General features: G+C 34.1%; 1 protein-coding gene across 10 annotated transcripts in view; it reads right to left on the reverse strand.

The window, feature by feature from the left end:
• LOC126967724 (tafazzin) overlaps window positions 1-25,609 on the reverse strand; it is a 164,053-nt gene that overhangs the window by 8,762 nt on the left and 129,682 nt on the right. For 2 of the 10 annotated variants that reach the window (XM_050812344.1, XM_050812343.1), the window contains exons 2-5: window positions 17,206-17,271; window positions 16,041-16,126; window positions 15,912-15,965; window positions 9,421-9,546 (exon numbers count right to left, since the gene is read on the reverse strand). In XM_050812344.1, the coding sequence (XP_050668301.1) occupies window positions 9,421-9,546; window positions 15,912-15,965; window positions 16,041-16,126; window positions 17,206-17,271 (332 nt within the window). Of the gene's footprint in view, window positions 1-9,420; window positions 9,547-11,656; window positions 11,723-12,508; window positions 12,838-15,911; window positions 15,966-16,040; window positions 18,425-19,466; window positions 20,046-23,389; window positions 24,461-25,609 lie in introns of those variants that run through there. The other 8 variants (XM_050812340.1, XM_050812338.1, XM_050812339.1 and 5 more) reach the window with 8 other exon arrangements.

The raw sequence follows: 25,609 nt of genomic DNA on the forward strand, positions 1-25,609 counted from the left end.
GCAGCTCAGGTTTTTTAAAAAAACCCAATAATTCTAAGCGGCACTATAACTGCGCTCGTCACCTTGAGACGTAAGATGATAAGTCTCATTTGCACAGTAATAATTTCACTAGCTACGGCGCCCTTCAGACTGAAACACAGTACCGCTTCACGTTAGAAATATACGTTGTGGTACCCAAAATCTAGCCGGCAGCCTGTGCAAGGGAGCCTCCCACTGGTCAAATATAATGTTGTTATTATTACAATCTTTAAATATATTGTTATTGATAAACAATATATTTAAGAATTAATTCTATTAGTTATTAAATTATTAGTATCGTCGATCCGAAGTTATATCTAAAATAAATTAAACATTTATTACCTACGTCGTTAATATTTCACGAACGGTCGTCAAATACTTAACTCTATGTTTACGGCAACGTATAATATACACTTTACATTTTCAAAATATTTATATGTATATGTTATAATCAGAAGGAAATACCTTAATTCGCAAGACATTCTTACTAGAGCCGCCATGTTGTCAATGTCCGATTTCGTCCTGCTTTCGCTAGAAACTCGGTGGAGGGTAAGCCCGCTATCCCAAGAAATCGCAATAATAGCACATAATTGAAACCATTATTACATAACTGTTAACATAAAGCTTTTATTTTATAAAAAAATAATTATATGTCTACTGAGTATGAGAAGAAAATCATTTTTTCTTTGCATTTCTATCTTTAATGGACATTGCGAAAAAAACTGTTACTAATTTTTACAGTTGCAGCCATGATAATAATTCAATCTAGATAAAAATTGTTGCAACATTTATTTATGGTGCACCAATACTATTTAAAAATTCTATTTTATTTGTAATACATTAAAAATGCTTCTAATTCTTAATCAAATTATGGCGATCTTGTGCGAGAGTGGTGTCCGAGGCTCGGCTGGATTCCTCAAGGCCATCGGCTCGGCTCCCAGTCTTAATGCAATAATCACATACAGACAAAATAGTAATTATTTGACATGATCCTTCATTAATTTATAAACTATCATTAGACTTGTTTAGTATATAAATTCTATTTAAATTTTAATGTTACAGTCTATCGGCTACCGGTTACTCTTACTGGAGAAAATGTGATTTTTAGACGGAGTCTTTTTTTATGAAAATAAGGGACGAGACGAGCAGGACGTTCAGCTGATGGTAATTGATACGCCCTGCCCATTACAATGCAGTGCCGCTCAGGATTATTGAAAAACCCAAAAATTCTGAGCGGCACTACGACTGCGCTCGACACCTTGAGACATAAGTTGTCAAGTCTCATTTTCCCAGTAATTTTACTAACTACGGCGCCCTTCAGACCGAAACACAGTAATGCTTACACATAACTGCTTCACTGTAGAAATGCACCTTTGTCTGAACACTAAATAAGGAAAGACGACAACAACTATTCCCATTATAGATTCACGCGCTCAAGTAATCTAACAAGTAACAACCGTAAGGTTACCCTGTGTCGTTGAATACACAAACATATAAGTTTACACTCGCTATTATTATTTTTTTGTAAGAGGATTACAAACGAGCATACTTATCACCTGATGTTTGGTTATCACCGTTCCTCTCTTGCAACAAGAGGAATACAAGTACGGGGCGTTTTAGGTATTTATTATTATTTGCAGAGGGTGGCTATTTGGCTAGTCCTGATGGGGTCCTAGTAACACCGCGTCCAGAATTGAACTATTGTGTTCACCACAGGCCACTCATACTTATATCTTGACGTCAAGCCCTGCCGCATTTACGAACCGCAGTATCTTCTTAACGCGAGTATTACAAACAGCATCTGGGAGTAAGGTATAGTCGCCAAGGATGGTGTTACGCTTATGCATTAGTGAGCCGCAATTGCAGAGGAGACGAAGAGGCGTTTCATCGGCCTCAAGGCAAAGGCGTTTTAGGTAGATGTATGCTATTTTTCTGAAGGTATCCATGTCGTATCATCCTGGAAACACCGCTACACACCAGGAAGCTAATTCCATAGTTTGGTGGGATTTGGCAGAACGTTCCTTGAAAACCGCACTTTCAAGGAACGATGTTTTCAGCATGACAGCGGGTTCACCTTCCTAATTTCCCGACGATGATAATTTTTGAATGGCCTGGTATCACAGGAAAATATGGCGGCTGTGATTACTTACCACATATTATTGTGGTACGGGGTGCTCGTTTGTCCTACTATTAAATATTTTTTTTCCAAGCAAACTTTTCTTGAACCTACGTAGTTAGTTACTTTATATTAATCTTTATCAAACGCAAATGAATAAACTACAAATTGATGGTAAGAATTACTTCACAAACGGTAAGTAGTAAAACACAATTTTCATTCTACAAAAATTTGGGAGGATTCCTAATACCCCAAGTCAAAAATAATAATATGCTTTCATAATGATATAAATAAGATAATCATAATAACATTTTTATTCAAAATAAGATGTGAGTTGTGACATCACTTACTAAAAAGTCGAAAACTACCACCCATTCCAAAACGAATGCCTCAGACCTGAGAAGAATGGGCGCAACAAACTCAGCGGGCTTTTTTTTCATCGAAAAAATATGTTTACAAAGTAATATTGTACAATTATTTAATAGCCTGAGGGGGGTCGGTTCACTCCCAATGTATGGTATCATTAAGAAAGTCATTTATGTTATAGTAACCTTTACCAAACAAACGTTTTTTAACAATTCTTTTGAACAACGTAATACTTTTGTTTTGAACATCTTCTGGGATCTTGTTGTAAAAGCATATTACATCTTCTTTCAAGTGGTGTGCGCGCGCGTCACACCAGCGCGCGTGAACGTAAAACTCTCCACGATTGTGACATGAGTTGGTTGGCCTGCTCTATGAGGTTAATGATATGTACACAATATGTGTCTTTCATTGGCACTTGTCTTTCAATGATGGACGTGGTGTTCGACTTTCATCATACTTCCCACAGTAGGTTTTTATGATGAATGACCGACTTTTGTAAAAACAAAATTGTTATATCAGTTCACTTTTTAGTCCTATTGTATTTTTTTTGTGGAAAACTTTTTTTTTGTGAAAAGGAGGCCAAACGAGCGGTCAACTGATGTTTAGTGATCACCAGAGGAATCATAGGTGCGTTGCCGGCCTTTAATGAAGGTGTAAGCGCTTTTTTTGAAGGTACCCATGTCCTTAAGATAGTAAAATTATCACGGGATATATCCAAGGTGATTTTGGACCTGATTCGCTGCAGAACTATATAGCAATGTATATACCTTACGTTTTTTACCACCTTCAAGACCAAAATACGATGAAACCTTAACGAGCTAGCGAGGCGTATTTGGAGTTAATTTTTGCTTTGTTATGTTTGCTTTGTTTGTTTTAAAATTCCTGCAATTTACGATGAATATGCGATAAAATATAAGAATCGGCCGTAATTAACATCAACTTTGTGAAGCGACGCGACGTCTTGGTGTCGCGGTTCATGACGTCACGGCATCACAACGCGAGGTCGCCACCGGACTTGAGCAAGCCCTTATCGAGCACATTGTCCATCATCACCTCTAAACCTCTCGCCTCGCCCTCCGCACTGAACCCACAAGTGCTTATCGAAGTACCATCAAGTTATACATCCAATGATAAATATTGAGTTAAGTATTTAAATTATTCTTAATTGAAGTTATACTTATTTAGGAGTTATGACAAATATAAGAGTGAAATTTTAAGATGCGCGCGCATCACTGTAACACAAAAGTAACAGCGTGAAGTTGATTCCTTGGTTTTTTATTTTCTTCGTCCCTTATTAGGACAAGCCTTTGCTTGCTGGTTCAAGCCCATATAGCCGTATTCGTTATTTAATAATTTATTGTCAAAGTCATCTTTGCAAGTTTTTTTTACAATATTGTTCCTTCTACAATCATAGAGTAGCCGGAGCAATAAATAATTTTAAGGATTTTTGCTTTGTTACGCTAAAGAAGTATAACTTCTTGCGTGCATACTTAAGTACACACACACTTTTTTTTTATTAAATCTGCGCGTGAGGTCTGGAATCTCATAGGTCACAATTTATTTCTTCTACATTGCCATAACATATGAAAATAATAATACTTCACTATTTCATTTTTATATCTCGCAAACACCAGTGAGGCTGCGGTCTGTGGTGACAGGTGACGCCTTAGCACACATACCACAGTAATATAATACCTACTATGGTTATTGTTAACTTACACCGACTTAATAACAATAAAATCGATGTGCATAATTACAACGTTAAGGCCACGTGTTTATGTGTTCCTATTGACTATAGCAGCGCAGTTTATTATATGGACTGTATAATTTACATTATATTATACTTACTGTTTGGTCTACACATAATAGTAACAGTGACTTTTCCAAATGGTTTCCAATTTATATATTTTTTTGGAATAGGGAAGACCAACAGGCATCAGCACACCTGATGTTGTGACCCTAGCAAGTCACAACATCTAGTCTTGCAGCACCTTTTCACAATCGGCGTAACGGAGAGGCTGTCTAGCCGAGGACGAAACGGTCACTCACGTAATCCTGGAATGTGCGGGTTTGGCCAACTGACCGGCTAAAACCTTAACTAATACGAGGTCGCTCCAGGAAGTCTGCGAACACCCCAGGAATGTTCTGAACTTCTGGAAGGAGCTGGGCTGGTTGGAGTAACTGGCCAATGCTGTATGCAAAATGGACCCATGCTACTGGTTTAATTGCGGAAACAGGAGCCTCTATCCCATACCATACCTGGGAACACGGCTCGAGGAAGTAGATTATGGGTACCACAGCGCCGTAGCTAGTGAAATTACTGGGCAAATGAGACTTCTTATGTCTCAAACATCTTATGTCTCAAGGTGACGAGCGCAAGTGTAGTGCCACTCAGAATTTTTGGGTTTTTCAAGACTCCTGAGCGGCGTATCAAATACCATCAGCTGAACATCCTGCTTGTCTCGTCCCTTATTTTCATAAAAAGAAGGTATATTACACAGTTGTACCAGACCTGTCTCACTCCCCGTGTAGGTATAGAAATCATAAGTACGTGTGGCGGCCTCTACACAGTAGGCCAACGAATAGGGACTCACGAGGGAGCAGTGACGCACGCGCGATTTTTGTAGTCATCTACTTCACCGATCCAACCGATATTTTAAAAATGGAGAAATATAAATAAAGCAAAGCATATTAAAGGTTTTAATCGTCCATAAGACGCTGAATCAATCTATTATAAGGAGATTATTATTATAATGAAATTACCATTCATGATAGCTACCTATTTATTTCCTATGCTAAGTAGGTATTACTATGTCGTGGTCTTCCAACGCAAACATTACTATCTGCAATTTTACCACAAAAGAATATTGATTTAAAATTACGATTACATATCTATTTATATTATTGAAAAAACTGAGCAACATATTTTTATAAGATGATCTTATACTAGGTAACAGTTATAGGTAAAGAAGTCAACCCTAATGTCGTCAGAAGAGGTAAGAGTCACGCGATAGAAAGAGAGGCAACTTCTAGGTGAATTAAAATATAGGCTAGTAGCGCTGTGCGATCTGAATTACACTTTATTGTATGACCGCAAGAGTCCCTATTTCTTTAATTGATATTACGGAGTGAGACTTCCGTACTGGTACTATTATTATATATTCTATGGTTGTACGTGGAACAAAGTTTCTTAAAATCGCATTGTGTAGTAACGCCACAAGCAGACTGTGACGATGATATTTAAGATTGTAGCGTGTGGCCAAATCCAGCGGCAGGAATCACGATAAACAACTATTAATTGCTAAATGCTAAATACCAGCGCAGCACTATAGCGACAGAGCTCAGATTTATAAGTTGCGAATACTGGTATGATAAGTAAAATATAAAGTTGAACACACACAAAGAGCACGTGCTTATACACAATTATCTATTACTGATACATTTATATTAAGATAATACCAGCTGCCTCAAATTCATAAACAACAAAAGCGTATTGACGTATTCCAATGTTCCTCTTCTCATCTAACATTTAAATTCTCGTCTCCCGGTGTTTGTTACCAAAGTCCTCCGAAACGACTGAACCGATTTGTATGAAATTTTGTGAACATGTGTGTGGATAGGTCTGAGAATCGGCCAACATCTATTTTTCATACCCCTAAATGATAAATGAAACCCACCCCTAAACATATTTTTTTGACATTTATTTTAATTTTATTATGATTGAGCATAGAAGAATACATACAACTTCAAATTTTTGCCCTTCTACGATCTACAACTATTTTTGTATCGCGATTTTTATATTATTCTGTTCCATCCACAAACTCGCTATAGGGTCGCAAGATGGAAAATTGACTACAATAATTGAATTAATCGTAATACCTACCAAATATATCGATATTTGGTAGGTATGAGAATCGGTTGCATCTATTTTTGGTTCCCCAAAAATTTTTAGTATTATTGAAAATTTTTTAAATTACTTTATATGGCAATACAACGTTTGCTGGGTCAGCTAGAAAAATAAAATATTTTGATTATATTAAAGATATTCTTTGTTCTCTTGTTGTTGGTGATTATGCCCGCTTTAATTTCTCAAAGTACTTTTAATTCTTTATGATGGATGCAAATAAAGCACTACCACTGCTTCGGAAAAAAATTGCGCGCTCTTTTTTTTGGGCTCTACCTTTCTCTATTTTGTGGCATTATTTTATTATACCTTGATCAATCAGAATAATGAATTTCTGCACAAGAAATGCAATATTATGTATTCATATATAGAAACAAAAGTAAAATTGTTTCAAAGTTGTTCGAATTTAGTAAAAACATCTTTATTTTCTAATACAATCAACAAAAATAAATAAAATCGTTTTACTTCTGCCTATATTTCTACTGTAATAAACATAAATTTAGTTTGTATTTTGAAAGAACAACTCAAATATTTTAAAAGTTATCGTAACCTAGTACCTGTAGCCCAGTTTATGTGAATAAGACTTATGTTTTGAAGAAAACAGGCGCGGCATTTTTATGCCCATAACGTGGTTTCGGGGGCGGTAAAGTTTTGTGAATATCCATTTCTAACGACTTCTTCACAAAAAATATTTCGTATCATTATTGTTTACATGTGTTGTTTTGTTTTTTCCACGTAGGTATTAAGCTACACCTACGTGGAGTGTCACTCAGGGAAAGTGAATATCCACCACTCGTACGTATTGTCTTGTGCAAACAAACTGTACCCTCATTATCTTAATATCAATATACATAAATTTAATTTGACGTATATGTGACGTATCGTTCATAAATCTTGTATGTCTTGTTCAACTCTCAGCTTGTGGCTTCATCAATGTACATATTATAACTTTGAACAACTCTCTTGAATATTGTAATTTCTTTTATTATTTATAAATATTTCTGTCTTACAACAAAACAAAAGAAACAAAGACAATAATGACATCTGTATATTATTACGAAGGAATACTAATCAGTCGTTACGCTTAGGTTGATGTCTCTATAAGCTGCTACAAAAAAAATAATTAATTGCAAATAAATATTGACACACAAACACTTGATTTCAGCCACAAGCCTGAAAACATTACAACTCTTATTCGATATATTCCGGTACCTCTTCACTGTTCAGTCATGAGAGAAATCAAGTGAAATATCGTCCCGGAAACACCGCACAAGGAAGCTCATTCCACAGCTTTGTAGTACATGGAAGAAAGCTCCTTGAAAACCGCACTGTGGAGGATCGCAACACATCCAGGTGGGGATGACATTCTAACTTTTGGCGTGTCGTGCGAAAGACAACAAACAAGAATTTCGGATGCAGGTGTTGAACTCATCAGGAATATTTTTGAGGCCTGGGAGGAATCACAGAATGCACTTGGTATCTTCTGTGATTTATCTAAGGCTTTTGATTGTGTTCAACATTCAACGCTGGTCAGGAAGCTATGCCACTATGGTATAAGAGGATCTGCACTCGATCTTCTGATCTCATATTTAAATAATAGGATTCAGAGGGTCGAGGTGAATGGCAGGAGATCTCCTGGGACTCCTCTCGGTATGGGGGTACCACAAGGGTCTATTCTTGGACCCTTCCTCTTCCTAATTTATATAAATGATCTACCTAACCTTGTAGAAAAAAAACACAAGGTGGTATTGTTTGCCGATGACACTTCACTTATATTCAAAGTGAAACGAAGCCAAGTTTTATATGACGAAGTAAACAATGCTCTATCTGACATCGTGTACTGGTTTAGCGCCAATAACTTATTGTTAAATAATCATAAAACCAAATATATTAAATTCACCGCACCAAATGTCAAAAATGTAGATGCGAATATTTTATTAAATGGAGAGGTGGTAAAACCAGTGGAATCTGCTATATTTCTTGGCATTACTCTTGATTCCAAATTGCAGTGGGGCCCCCATATTGAAGGATTGGCGAATAGGCTTAGTTCTGCAGCATATGCGGTTAAGAAAATTAGACGGTTAACTGACATAGATACGGCGAGATTAGTATACTTTAGTTATTTTCATAGTATTATGTCCTATGGTATATTGTTATGGGGCAGTGCGGCCGATATTAAAACTATATTTGTGCTGCAGAAGAGGGCTATTCGCGCGATTTATAACCTAGGTCCTAAAGAATCATTAAGAGAAAAATTTAAAGAAATAAACATTTTGAGTGTTGCTTCTCAATACAATTTTGATAATGTTTTGTATGTTCATAAGCACATTGAGGAATTTTCTAGAAACTGTGACATTCATAATGTTAACACGAGGAACAAACATAAACTTGTTGTGCCTACTACTCGGTTGGGTCGAGTTAGTAAGTCTTTTGTTGGGCGATGTATATGCTTCTACAATATGATCCCAGAAAATGTACAAAACAAATGTGTTACGAAATTTAAAAGAATTGTTAAAAAACGTTTGTGTGGGAAAGGTTATTTTAGCATAAACGTTTTTTTAATGACACCACGGACTGGGAATAAAGCGAACACCCTCAGGCTCTTTAATTATAAATGTTTATTGTACGATATTACATTGTAATCCATATTTTATACTAAAAAAAAAACCCGCTGAGTTTCTTGCGCCCATTCTTCTCAGGTCTGAGGTAGTCTCTTTTGAATAGGTGGTAGATTTTGACGTTCAATAAGTGATTTTAAATCCTATTTTGAATAAAAATATTTGAATTTGAATTTGAAAGGTGAAATTCGGCGGCAGGAATCAGGTGAAACAGCTCTTCGGAACACTCACCACACAATGAAGCGACGTCTTTACGCAACGCCAAGTGATCCAGCCGTTCACAGAGAACTGGGCTAAATGCACGCGGTTAATTGGATCGAGTATGGTGGATTATGACAATTGGATTGGAATAATAGATGCCTCTGTTATTGGAGTCTACAAACAGCATCAAATCTTACCCCATAGTCCCGGGTCATCGAAGCAGGAGTGGTGGTTGGAGACAGTGAGCAGAGGCACGTCCGGGGGCCGCCGGACCGCCCTCGCCAGTGCCTCTCGGTTGTACACCGTAGTCTTGTTTAGGAACTCTAAAACAAACACCACAATACCACATGAATCATTGGATGGTCATCATATTATGTAGCCCCAGCGATGATGCAGAATGTTCAATGAAGCTAGCAAACCTAAATTTAGCATTGTGTGCTCCGCAAAACTAGATTGTCAATGTAGAGAACCACATGTGCCATTATATTTATTATTATTATTATTATATTTGGCTTATAACAAGTCAGTTGTCTAATATGTTAGTGTGTAATATGCTTCTCCCACTTGAAGACAAAAGATTTATTTTGAGATGTTTGGAGAAAGATAATATAATATGTTTATTAAGCTAATAATAATACTTTTAAAAACAAAATAACAGTAAACAAAACCATTATTTGGAGTATTCTAAGGACTTACATCAAAATAATATTGTGTAAATAATAGTACATATCCAATTACTCTTGTAACTTGCTAGACCTGTGTTTTAATGATTCCAAAAGCAATATTTGATGAGAGTGCCAGAAATGCACTGTTGTATATAATCATTGGTTTTTTTAACTAACTTTACACCATTTTCTAAGAAGATTACAAATTATATAAATACATGTTAATATAACTAATATGCTTGCAAACACTGTTTTTCATCAAATCATATATTTCAACATTGCCAGTACATGGATATGCACAATTCTATGAAAATTACCTACTTTAAATTGTAGAAGTACTATGTTAACAGCTCTACAAATGTTCAACATTAAGAAACTACTATTTCTGTGCAATATTTGAGTTGCGCTTTATAAACAAGAACATACTTACAACACATAGATCACTGAAGTAAATCTAAGTTATAAGGTAATATGTCTCATGGTCTGTCGCAATGGTATCGGTGCACCACTATTGTGTTTCAAGTGTGATGTCAGCAATGACCAGAACATATAGTGAGTTCTACTGCAGAAATGTACAAGTCAATACTTGAACAAAAACCTCATATATTGTTATTTTTTAAAGTGATAATCCACACTTGTGGGAATAATTACAGAAATTAAATTTGAAAACAAAATATATAAACAATGCAAATATTGGGGTTGAGCAGGTCCTCAACTGTAAAGTAGAACCTGAAGATGAAGCCACAACCTGACAGTTGAACAAGACCTAGCATGATATATGAACCTTAAGTAACACAAATGGTTGGCTCAGTTGGAAGAGACTCATATGAAAAATGACAGGTTCGAGTCCCTCATTGTTCATAAATTTTGTTTTCAAATTTAATTTGTGTAAAAACCACATAGACCTAATAGTTTTATAAACTGTCCGAAACAGATAAAAGTAATCAGTTTCATTCCAATGAAACTATTATTTGAATATTAGTTAGACTATAATGTAAATATTCACATGATTTATATAACTTTAAATAACACCTTATGAAAATTTGTTTTAGTTAAAATTATTATTCTATGATATAACTTTAAATTACATAAATCAATTTTTAAAAACAAATAATGGACAATATAATTTATTTGTCATTGTTATTAGCAAAAACATTAATGATTAAAAAAACATTGTCACATGATAAATTTAAACTGTAGTCAATTGTTAAATAAGTGAGTTATGTGTATATTTATACTATATAATTGGAAGTTGTTTTAGTGTGACCTTATATAATATTATACTTTCAAGTTCTATTCAAATACATACTTAGTTTCTTAAACATAATAATTTTATGCAACCAAATGCAGTTTAAAAATAGCAAGCAGATTGATTGATGACCAATAATGATTAAAATTAATAAGGCTAGTAAAATTATATTATCACACCCATTATAAAGACTTTAGCAAGGACACTTGTAATTAAACATTAACCTTGTCTAGCGTGGCCTTGTTACTTAGCTTTTGGGACTAATTTTACACACATTTAAAAATGAATAAATACTCTTCTAAATTTAAATATTACTGGTATTCCTTGGTTTTTGTTATGATAGTAATATTTTTACAATGAAGTAGTTATAAATATGATTTTGTTTGATAACTTACAGTGATTTGTATTTCACTAAATAGCTAATGGTTTATTATAATACTCTAATCAATAATAAATCTATATATAAAAAAGCTGATAGCACAAAATAGGATGAACTGGAGGAAACATGCAAAGGATCACCTGTCAGGAAGTTATCACTTTTTGCTTGGATGTTCCCGGCACCTGAGTCACCTACACATTGCTGGCCTTTAATAACAACACTCTGCTTTACTTTCATAACAAAGAGAAGCTACAATCTACACAACTGATCAAACAGAACATTTGTCAAAAGGTAAAAGTAATTAATTTATATGTTGGACCAAATTTATAAACTCTATCTACATAATAATAAAAGCTTATTTTGCCAATCATATGAAACTTTTTTAGCTAGTTCACATCAAATGGATACATTTTATTATGCAATTTTTAGGTCATTTCAGTACTTACAATAATCATAAACTACTTAAATCACATTGTTCTAAACATGCATTTTAACACATGTACCTGATATTTAATAATCTCTTCTTATGTGCTGATTATATTACACTACATCTAAAAATTAATTAAAATAGTTAAGTTTAATGCATAACAGCTACTGTTATTTTGGATTGATAATCCACATTTAAATAAATGTTATTTTGATAACTACCTAGTTTAATAGTAGGTAATTATATAATAACATGATCACAACAAAGAGAAGTTTGAGAAAAAATATGCCAACATCAAAGAATAAAATATATAAAAATTAAGTAGTTTTTGAAATGATGTTTGATTGATAATTATACATATCATATAAAACTAAGACATCAAATTAGCTCGTTCAAGTAAAATTGATGAGTCGTGTAATTCTATACAACCAATGTAGCACAATCAAGTTACGTCGGTGTAAGCTCGACCTAATAAACTTCCAATTGCTGTGTTTGCACAATCCACGTAGATTGCTTCACTTTTTTTGTTTGCAGCTAATTTATAGAATAGAATCAGGAAACTTACCTACAACGAATTTGCTGAATAAACCAACAACAGCTAATGTTATAGAACTCGCACAATTCCATAGTCTACCTGGATTTCTCAACCTCGGTATAATCCAACCGATATCGTACCCCATGATTCTTATACACACTACAATATCATAGTAAAATGTGTTTTTATTTATTCACTTGCACTGTTGATTGCCCAACCTAATATTCGATTTTGATTATTGATAACCGTAGTCGTACCAACTACCTACCAACTGATTATGATAAAGATACTGAATACTGATTAAGTAGGTACTGACTTTACTAGTGAGTAGTGACTACTGAGTACTGACAACTGAATGATTACGATTTGCGAGACATAAATGAATATCAAATGTCATCCATCGATCACGTCGATAAATGACTTTGACAATTCCTTAAAAGTCAATTTGACAAATCAAAACGAAGTCATTCACCTTTCCAGATCAGCGCGCTCCGCCGCTTGATGTACACCTTAGATCGGCAAGCGTTCGGCGCTCGCGCAGCGTTTTCCCCGTGCGTATTATTTTACGTGTAGTTATAAAATGCTTATAACTAGGGTGATTTGAGTGACTGTCACTGAAAGCTATTGAAACAAGCTATAAGACCATGTATAAATTATTCATATTGTGTTTCTATTTTATTTCACACAGACTTTTCAATCGACAATAAGTGTAAAAATAGGTATATTTTAAAATAAATGTTGATTTTCAATGTTAATTACTTGTTTTATTTATTTCCTTTTATGTTTTTGTAATGAACATTTGAATATGAACATGTTCATTATGAAATAAAACCAAAATCTCCACAAAGTACAATATTTGTGTCTTGATAACGACCGCTCGCTGCGCCGCCCGGGAACAAGTGAACACAAAAATGCTATGTCCGTAAAGCTATGACGTCGAATATTGGTGGCCTTGAATCGTAACGGATCGAAATGTGTATCGGACTTCACTAGTTCGTAATTGGGTAGGCAAATAAACCATCTTGTACACTTAATAAGGGTGAAAACTGGGTGAGGTAAAAGAGTGTCTTGGGGCACTGCCGCTCTCTTTGTTTTTTGAATTTCGAGTGCCTGCGGGCACGACCGATGCGGAAAGGTTCAAGAATCATAATAATTACATTTTATACATATTTCTCATTTTAGCTAATTATTCTGATTTCTTATATTTGCAGTAATTGCACAAATTGATATTATAAAACAAATTGTAAACGCATTGCACATTACTTTCTATATTCAAAAGAGAAAAAAATTATCTCACAATTCAATGAGATATTAACAAAAATCTAAATACACACGTACATACACATATACATACGTACGGGCTTACTTTTAAAACTTATATAGAAAGACTCGAGAAATACGCATTTTTAGATTTTTTCGTCACTAAAAAGTAAAAATATTAAATATATATAAAGTATTGCCAGTCAGCATAAGTGCTTATTAGCCAATAACAATCAATAACATAACCAAAGAATACATATAAAAGCCCCTAAATAAATAAAGAAAAAAAGGTGTAATTCAGATGGTACAGCGCTTGTAACCTACATTTTTATTACCCTTGAAGTTGCCTCTCTTTCTATCACGTGACTCTTACCTCTTCTGACGACATTAGGGTTGTCTTCTTTACCAAAAACTGTACCTATCTAGTATAAGGTCAACTTATTAAAAAACTCTGTATTTTCTATAACATAAATTGGAATGTAATCGTAATTTTAAATCAATATTCTTTCGTTGTCAAACCTACATTACTTGCAGATAGTAATGTATGCGTTGGAAGGCCACGACAAAGTCAAACCTAATTAGTGTAGTAAATAAATAGGTAGCTATCATGAATGGTAATTTTATTATAATAATAATCACTTAAAATTAGATTGTTTCAGCGTCTCTAGGAAGCCTTAAAAATTTAGGATCGCAATGAACTTTAATATGCTTTGCTTTTTTTTAAGTTTCTCCTATTTAAAAGGATCGGTCGGCTCAGTGAAGTAGGTGACAAACAAAGCCCGCGTGTGCAATGTGCATCACTGCTAGCTTGCGAGTCCTAACCCACACTAACCCACTGCAAACTCCGCCTCGACAGCTGTCAGTTACTTAATTATCCGACGGCGAGCGCCAGATTCATCTTATTTAAAAGTGAAATAATTACATAACGTCTACACCTATGGCTATATAAAAAAAAACATTCAAGTATTAAAAAGTATAGAAAATCAACATGTATGATAATAAAATTGTTTTTGAACCCAAGCTATTGAAATAAAAGGTTAAAAAGGCTCGAGATTGTAGGTACAAATGCGATAAAATTTTCATTATATTAAGTTTTTATGTTAAATATTAGCGCGTACATTAATAAAACTTATTATTAAAATAGACTATATAACCTATTTTTTGATATTAATATGTCATTATATCGAACCACGGGATTGTTGCAATAAACTAAAACAAAGCATCCATTCATCAACAATTTCATTAACAAAGCCGTCGGCAAATATATTGCAAAACGGCCGCATTTAGGCTTACTACATACGTTGCATACGTATGAACACACAATAAAATAATATTTTCATTTTATTTGATATGCAATAATAATAGTATGTATAGTAATATAATACATTAGGGAAAGTAGAAATGAAAGAATTTTAATGAGTATATTTTCATTATTACATATAAAAAAGACTTATTTTTAAATATAATTATATAGTTAAAGAAAAGGTTATCAATTAGAATCTTAGTTATCTAATATTGTTGGAAATTTACAAATTACGTATATTCTATAATATTACTCACACAAAATTTCGTTTCTACTTATAATGTAATGTATGTATATATGTATCTCTTTCGTAATTTGGTTTCTTGTTAATCGATTTAAAAAAAATGGTATTGGATTGATTAGTTCTCAGTATGTAATATTGATGGAATTTTATAATTTTCATATACACATAACACAAAGTGCTGTCAACTATCGGCTAAGGTTGTGTCAGTCATAACTCAAGTCGAACCGAAGTTGAAACATCTTCAGTACTTATCGTAGCACTCTACAGTTGGAATTCAGTCGTCAAGTCTTTTTGTCGGTGTCGCAGTAATAAGTCAAAAATAAGATAAATCTTGTTGTGTTCTTCAAATAACTCGGAAGAAAATAACGTAATTTCCACTTCTGCGTATATGTATATATGAATATAATATGTATGAATACAGCTATTTTAATAATAGTCTCTTTCTAACCGAGAGGATGTATGTTAACATTGTTTGTGTGGTTTAAAATTTAAATAAAATATTTTTATTCTAAATAGGACTCAAAATCAGTTGCTGCAGAAACCACTGCAACAAATAAACATAATATAGAATGATGAATGAAATCATTTTTGACTTGATCTACCTTAACTTTCATAAAAAATCTTACCGACTGAAGATGAAAAACCAGAAGCTGATGGCTCAGGTTCAGCAGAATGAATATCTGTAACAAGCCACATAGATAAAACAAATGTTATTATTTAGTTTATAGTATGACAATGATAATTAAATTTTTTACCACTAGATCGCGCCACCCCCGACGTCGATGGATGTGCTTCTGCAGGACGCATCAGCAAACAAGGAGACCGCTCCGGAGATGCTTTCCTGTGAAATTAAAATCATACTTAAACAGATTAAAACTCTCATACTTGGCCAATGCAAATAGTCATACTTAGAAAATAAAACAAATGTACTTGAACTTTACTTGGACTACATAATTTACAAATTTTGTGAGTTATATAAGAAGATAAATGTTATGAAACATTGGTTTCAATATAATATTAACTTTGTTCGCCGTTTACGCCGGGGTGCGTCCGGTAGAAGCCTTCCGCTTGCGAGCCATCAGCTCTTGATGCGACTCAGCCGGTAAGGCGTCAATTCGTCGCTACGTAATTTTCTTTTCAGAGCGAATCTTCTTCAGACTATCATCTTTTGAGTCCCTAATAATATCATGGTATGGCCGTAAAACATTCATTCGAACATTAAAAAATAATATATTAATATTAATAATTATAAAAAAGATGAAGATTACAAAAATGAAACGTACAATTGTCTTCTCCCACGGCAACTTCCTCTACCACGTTCTCGAGAAGCCTCATCGCAACTTGATATTCAAATTATTAAATATACCTTCATCATAAGCTGGTCCTTTAAAAGTTGCAAAATAAACGCATTGCGTTATAATATTACGATTAAACATATCAAGTATGTAAACGAGAGCAATTATTATAGTTGTTGAATTTTTGTCAGTTTGTTTATTTGATAGAGCACACTAAAAAATAATAATTTAAATTCTTAATAATACCAATACACGCCACAAATTACGATATCATCTCCACCATTGGGATGTGTTGCGTTTTCTCCACGTACAACCAAGCTGTGGAATGAGATGCCTTGAGCAGTGTTTCTAAGAATAGTCTTAGAAACACTGCTCAAGGCATTAAATACATATAGATACATATAGATGACATAACACCTTCAAAATAAACGACAACAGCTTTCTAAAAGGCCGGCAACGCTCTCGTGTGCATGTATATCGGGGCAGTGGTGATGACGTAAAACCATGTGACCCGTAGGCTCGTTTGTCCTCCTCTTCCATAACAAAATCCTATGAACAACTATGTCAATTGGAATTAAGGATATTTTATATTTACTTACAAATAATACTAATATGAAATACTCACGGTTGAATCTGCGACGCTTCGCCGCTGGTATATTGCCCACCACAATAATTATTTTGACTCTCAGACCTAAAATTTTAATACGGAAATTAAATTCCTAATTATAAATATAATGAGTAAGCTCATGCTTTTAATAATAGCAAGCTTGTATCAAAGTATGTTAAATTTTAAACATGTCGAATAGTGTTAGTTCATGCATATTTATTTTTATATGATAATTATTTTGTTAAGTAAAAAAAATCTGCAATGCAAAATAATTAAAATAAGATGAAGCAATATAATGAAAAGGGTCCACACCATATAAAATGAAATGACCTTAACTGACTAAATAATACATGCACCAAACCAGATTTTAGTTTGTACAAACCCTTATTTCAACTTTTTTCAAACGATAAAATGGTCGTTGTGTACATTCGTACTACAATTTAACTGCGGAATGCACAAGTATAACGTGAAATACTTGGTTGTCTCAATACATCCAGATTGTAGAATATTATAAACATCATATTTATGACATGTTGTCCCTATTAAAAGCAATTATTTATTGATAATTAATTGTATTACAATAAAAGTTTGATATTAAAACAATACTTTATCGGTCATACAGTGACAACTTGTCGACTGTCGCAAGAGGAATTACGTAAATGTAGATAAATTCGGAAACAAGATATCATGAGGATTAATTTCATATATAAAACAAATATAATAAGTAATTAAAATATTACACTTACATGATGCACAAAACAATAACAAACCACTTGACAGTTGAGACACAATAATTGACATTTTTTTTTCGTCCAATATTAGGACAGGCAAAGGCTTCAAGCCCATACAGCCATTTCTTCGTCGTTTTTAATGCTTTTTTTTTCTTTTAGTTTCTTCGCAATATTATGTCAAGACCGATCATATTTTTTTTAAAGGCTGTAGCCAAGTCTCTTGTTTTGAAATTCAGAAGTATATCAGTTTATCAGGCCGAAGCCAAGTCTCTAGTTATATTTTCCCGTCCAGGGTCTCAAATAATTTAATGTCATTTCAGTGTTAATACATAACTCAAGCGAGTTTCTCTTCTGTTTCTGACTTTCACTGTCATGTTTCAAGTCAATGTCATGTCGAATGTCGATATAAAATATACGAGATATTTTTTTTTAAATATAACAAATAACAATTTATTATTTACTAAATTGCTACGATACTATTATATGCTACTAATAACTATTTAGCTATACTTCTTAGTATCTAAAACTAAACTATTATCTACCTCTTTAACTATACATAAAAATAATTACAATAATACTAAAATATATTAAACTACTGTATTTACATACGTAATGCAGGTAAAACATTTACCTATAGATAATATATAATTATTAAAATTTACCTAAGTGGAAGTGCTAAAATATATACTAATTAAATTACAATATCAAGTATCAATAGTGAATAGACTGAACCATGTCCATAACTACTAAATATTATATATATATAATAATAATAATATTTAATCTGATTATTATTTGATTTTAATAGTAAATATTATATCCAAATATAAATGGCTAAGACTCTCTCTAGCAGAGCGACCACAGCGAAATCCAAACTGATTGCTTGGTAATATGCTATTATGTTCAACATAAAATTCAATCCTTTGTTTTAATAATTGTTCAAAAATTTTTCCAACACAAGATGATAAAGTAATTGGGCGATAAGAATCTGCCTCATTAGGGTTTTTGTCCAGTTTAAGTATTGGTACCAAACAATCAACTTTCCATTCGCGAGGTATGGTGTTAAATTTCCCGAGTAAATTAATAATTACCAAAAAAATTTGTAAGTTTGATGTATCTAACAACTGTAACATTTTATATGATATGCCATCAAGTCCACAAGCAGTATTCTTTCTTGATTTCAAAGCTGCCTGTAATTCAACTATTGTAAAGCTATCAGTCAGATATGAATTGGAGGGCAATGACTTAAGGCTACTACGATATTTGAGATAGAAGTGTTCTCTACTGTATCAGGTGTGTATTTGTGAAGAAAATTTGTAACCCAATCATCATTAATGACTTGACTGACTGACGGACTGACATACACCACTTACACAATCACAAACACACTCCACAAACAGACACAAACACAAACATACATGCACACAAACATTTACACTACATACATACATACAAACACACATACATACAATCATAAACACATACATACACACTTACATACATTACACAAAACATCACCACACTCGCCGGCGAGTGTGTTCTTATCACCTTTTCATCTTCATTCTCTCTCCTTCCCACAAGCACACAGCCGGTCTGAGGTTCGAGTCTCCTTAGGAGACGCCCCGCGACTGTTGTTGCGTAGTCTTTGCGGCCTCCACAGCCCACGTCCTACTTCGCTGTGAAAGCCAGGGCTGCTAACAGCACAGAGGAGGTTTTAGTGGGTATGGGGTGTCTGCTTACGCGGACACTCGAGCCCGACATATTACGTTTTCTCCTCTCAAAAAAACAAAAAAAACATTAATGAATTGTTTTCTTGTATTATAAGTTTTATTAAACTTTCGCATTTTTTCCCACACTCTACTCATAGGAACCAAACGACGTAAAGATTTACAAAAGTGTTCCCAAGCCAGTCAACACTCATTCTTTAATACAACTTTTTTCAAAGCTTGGGCCTTTTTGAATGAAATGTAATTTTGAAAGTAGGGTATGTTTTGAATATAACATAGGCATGTTTGCAGTCATCAACAGCTTTTGAACATTTTGTATTCCACCAAGGTAAAGGCAAGAATATTTTCTTACTTTTATCATGTGGAATATTTTTACTATTTAGATTATTATTGTTAATTCTTGATTTAGGCAATGAATTTTTAACAGTAGAAAGTAAAGTATCACAAAATTGATTATATGAATTTAATGGATCATTTGGATCCACTACAAATTTTCTAACTGGTTAATATTTTCTTTGTACATAGGCCAATCTACCAATTTTGGATTGAAATGAGTAGGGATGATTTGAGATGACTTTGGTAAATGACTAATATAATCAAATGTATATTCTGTTACAGTGGGAAGATGATATCCACCTAAAGGGGAATCACAGACCTTCCATTCACAAGATAAAAGTAATGAAGAGGATACCATTGTCAAATCAAGACCATTCGGCCACCAACTGTTTGAGCCAACTGTTGTGGGACTTCCATCATTCAAAAGTGCCAAGTCATTCTCCTCCATGACATCTAAGATATCCCTACCACAAGTGTCTGTGCTTCCACAACTCCAAAGAGTATTATGTGCATTAAAATCACCAGCTATTATCATTGGACCAGGAATGGACTTTATTAAATTATTCAACTTTGATTTTGTAAAACTAGGAGTGGAACGTGGAGGACTATAGAAGCTTACTATTGATATTAATTTGTGGTTAATTTGTATTTGTATATCAATATTTTGTATTGAATCATCATATGAAGTAATTACATTTTGAAAATGAATACTATTATGAACTATAATAGCCACACCATTATGAGCATTACCACAGTCATTTCTCACAATGGTATAGCCATTTATAATAAGTTTCATAGAAGGTTTCAACCAGGTCTCTGGAATTAAAGCTATGTGAATTTGTTTATCACTAAGAACTTTCTTGAAAACATTTTTATTATGCATAATGCTTTGAGCATTCCACTGCATAATATTTAGGGTGTTGAAATTGAATTTGAAGTGAAAAAAAGTGTTTTTCAGTAAATTCTTAGTCAATAAAAAATACTTTGAGAGTCTGATATGTTAGGTGTTATTGTTTTTGTGGGCCTTTAAGGAAGGTGTACGCGCTTTTTTTGAAGGTACCCATGTCGTATCGTCCCCGAAACACCGCACAAGGAAGCTCATTCCACAGCTTTGTAGTACGAGGGAGAAAGCTTCTTGAAAACCGCACTGTGGAGGACCGCCACACATCCAGATGGTGGGGATGATATCCTAACTTGTGGCGTGTCGTGCGATGGTGAAATTCGGCGGCAGGAATCAGGTTAAACAGCTCTTCGGAACACTCCCCGTGATAAATGCGGTAGAAGACACACAATGAAGCGACGTCTCTACGCAACGCCAAGTGATCCAGCCGTTCACAGAGCACTGAGTCCCCGACAATTCGAGCTGCTCTACGTTGCACGCGGTCAAATGGATCGAGCAGATACTGGGGTGCACCAGACCAGAGATGACAGCAATACTCCATGTGTGGCCGGACCTGCGCTTTGTAGAGCGCTAGAATGTGGGCCGGCTTGAAGTATTGCCGTGCTCTATTGATGACGCCCAGCTTCTTCGAAGCCAATTTGGCTTTGCCCTCCAGATGGCCACGGAATTGGCAATCGCTCGAGATTTCGAGACCCAGTATTCCGATACTAGGCGCGGCTTTAAGAGAAGTGTTCTCGAAGAGCGGTGATACGACAAATGGGGTTTTTTTAGTGGTAAACGCGCTAACTTGAGTCTTCTGGGGGTTAAATTGGACAAGGTTCAATTTACCCCATTCCGCGACCTTCTCGAGAGAGGACTCGATAGAAGACACAAGTTTCTCCCGGCACTGGTCGACGATTTCCCGAGAGAGACCTGCATGGCCCGTGTATTTTTAATGTTGCATGTAAAATATCTGTAATATTTTGACTGTTAATTGCCATATTTTCTGTTTTATTTAATGATATTATTCTGATTAACGATTCTGTTATCAAATTAATTACTTTCTTGTCTGAAAGTAATTTAGAGATATGTAGTGGATTTTTATTTAAACTGGGGAAATTACTTTCATTAAATAAAGATGAGTAAGGTCTTGAAATATATTTGTTTTTATTTTCTGTGATTTTTTTTTGTTTTACAGGGCATTTGCCCGAAATAGCAATATGGTCCCCTTTGCAGTGAACACATACTGCTTTTTCTACACTGATGGTGCAAGTTTTGAAAGAATGTCCATCACCACAAACTAAACACCTTTCAGCATTTTTACAAAATTTGGCAAGATGTCCATACCTTAAACATCAGTAACACTGCTTCACAGGAGGTATATATGGCAATACTGGCAATCTCCACATCTTCAGATAGACATAGTCTGGAAGAGAAGTGGAGCTTGCAAATGTGATTGCAACTGTCTGAGTATGCTCCAATGAAAATGTATTGTTAAATCTCTCACGCTTCATTATGCGTCTGACAATAATATTTTTTTTTTGTTTAATGTTAGCGCTTTAAAAATATTTTTGTTAGACATATCAATTGGTACAGAGGTAATCACTCCAGTCAATTCAGTGGATGAAGCTGGGATTGATGCGATAATGTCTTGTTCTTTTAAGAATGAAGAGTTATCTAAAAATGCATTAGCTAAGTTGGCTTTATCAAAATTACACCGATTTTAAATTTGTTAATTTTTTTTAAATATTTAATTCCCTTCACAAAACGTTGGAAACAACTGCTCAGGCTTAGTATATCGCGTGTTCCGATAGGTTTTTTTTCCTCTTTACTTTGGATGAATACGATAAATTCATAACCTGCCGCGCTATCTTCTATTATAATCAGTCCACCATGTATGGTTTATATTTGGTGGCTTCATTTTCTATTTCATTATCCTCTTCACTAGAAGAGAACAAAGGGAGTTCCTCATCAGGAGGTTTCTCCTTTTTCTTTCGCTTAGACATGGCGCGAAAGTTAGCGCCAAAACTTAAAAAAACTTACGAAATACCTAGCCAATTACTATTAAATATCTTAAAAATTGAAAGAATAGTCAGAACTATAAAATATGTACATTAATTTCAAAAAGTAATAAAGAAATATAATTTAAAATTAAAGAAGAAAATAAATACCGCCCTCACGCTTCGAAGCTTCCCGCGCTCCCTCAGCCCGAAAAGCAATTTTCAATAAATTTTTTCTCTAAATTTTTGTTCGGATACCTGATATATAAAGATAAGCCTATAACAATTATTACTTACCACAGTACCACAGATTTAAACACAAAATAAATACACACGTTGACTGGGCCACTCTGGTTGCGTGGACGTTTGACTGTCTAAAGAAACAAGGCGCTCTAGTTGCGCGGACGTTTCAATAATAATAATATTGACACACTTTTTACACTAATTGTCTTGCCCCAAGTTAAGCATCTACAGCCTGTGTTATGGGTTACAAGACAATGATATATATAATACAATATATGTACTTACTTAAACATACATAAATTTAAACATCCATGACTCGAAAACAATGGTGAATAGCATCTCTGTAGAGGCCACTGCCCGTACTCTTGATTTCGAAGTACACACCTACACGGGAAGTGAGACAGGCCTGACATAACCCATCTTCAATTATGCACAATCACGATACTCGGTCGATGTCTGCTGGTAAGTTTGAGGTACCTAGAATTAAAAACTACTACGGTGATTGATCTTTGAAAAAACGCTTACCGTGATAATTAGCAGCTTGCCTGAGGACATCCGACTAGAAACCAGTAAGAGAAAACGTAAAACTAAACTTAAGAAACATTGCCTTAAAATTATATCATGTATTTATTATATTGTTATCAATATTTGATGATTACACTTGTATAAAATCAATGTTCATGTATACATCAATGACTTGAGAGACTTGATCCTTCAGACATACTGTCCAAACAGTTTTGCGGGAATATGTTAGCTTAACATTTTTTCTGTAAATGATTAGTATAAATAAAACAAATACACTAGTCTGTTCTATCTACTTACTAGTGGCTTCTTTGGAAGATATACCACAGCTTAGCCAATGTCGGAGGTGTTTAATGAAATAATAGACAATGCCAAATTGATATTATGTTCAGGTAAGATATTACATCAAATTTTTAAGTGAGTATAGGTATTTTTTTTATGGAACAAACGAGCGTACGGGTCACCTGGTGTTAAGTGATCACCGCCGCCCACATTCTCTTGCAACACCAGAGGAATCACAAGAGCGTTGGCGGCCTTTAAGGAAGGTACGCGCTTTTTTTGAAGGTATCTACCCATGTCGTAAACTACTTACCTACCTTTTTAATAATACAATAAGTAGTGCCTTATGAAAAGTAACAATGACACACACACACACACACACACACACACACACACACACACACACACACAGACATTCTGTGAGTATAATATTATTCTTTTGTTATATTATATTTTTAAAGACTTAAATTGTGAACCCTAATTTTTCGTACTGTTAATTTTAATTGATATGGAAGAGCGTGGCCTTCTGGCACAGGTGTTCGTCACTTAATAGAAGGTCACTTCCACTATTATGTTTGTACAATTTTTGTTACTGAAATAAATATTTTTCATTTTTCATTTTCAAAGTCAAAGTTTTTTTTTTATTTGAGGAAATATGCAATCAAATTAAAATGCTTTGGTATTAAAAAAAATAATCACTTAATGAACGACTTTTTTTAATACCTGAGAAGAACGGGCGCAAGAAACCAGAGACCTTTCTTTCATAAAATGTCGTTACAATTAATTTTATTATTTAAATAACCCGAGGGCGGTGCTACGCTCCCATTCTGTGGTATCATTATGAAAGTCATTTATGTTATAGTAACCTTTACCACACGAACGTCTCGTAACAATTCTTTTGATTTTCGTAACATATATTTTGTTTTGTGTGTTTTCTGGGATAGTGTTGTAAAAGCATATAAATCGCCCAACAAAAGACTTAATAACTAGACTTAACCGATCAGTAAGCATAAAAACTTTATTTTTGTTCGTGGTGTTAACATTATGATGACAGTTTCTAGAAAATTTGTTTATAATCTTGTACACATAGGTACCTACATAATATCATCAAGAATATGTTGAGAGCCAACAATTTAGACGGAAAACTGTTGGTAAATAATAATAATAATAATAAATCTTCATTGCAGGCATAAAATCCCATACCACAGTCGTACAAATAAAATAGTATACAATACAAGTATACAATTATTGAATTCAATCAGATAAAAGCAAAAAGAAAACAGCTTTGTGTGCAAAGCTGTTTCCATTTGCTTCCCGATGTGTCGAAAGCCAATAAACTATCATTGGACTGTTACCAGAGCTACGCAATTTTTCCCAGAAGGAAGATATAGGAGCTCTGATAACAGCAAAGAACAAAAAGGTAAAGATGTTACAGATTTAAAAATATTTGCTGTTTCGTCTAGACATTCAGCAAATATTTTCAGACTTTAGGAGGACGGGTACAACTCAGCGGGTGAACGTAGTGTTTAAATTCTCTTTGCAGCGTTTTTTTTTTTTTTATAAAATTTTGATACAATCTTTTATTTAAATAACCCGATGGTTACTCCATTCCCAATCTGTGGTTATGAAATTCATGTATTTTATAATAACCTTCACTACATAAACTTCTTTAAACAGCTCTTGATGTTCATAATACATTTGTTT

Source organism: Leptidea sinapis, chromosome 13 (assembly GCF_905404315.1).
Source record: "Leptidea sinapis chromosome 13, ilLepSina1.1, whole genome shotgun sequence".
Taxonomy (NCBI): domain Eukaryota; kingdom Metazoa; phylum Arthropoda; class Insecta; order Lepidoptera; family Pieridae; genus Leptidea; species Leptidea sinapis.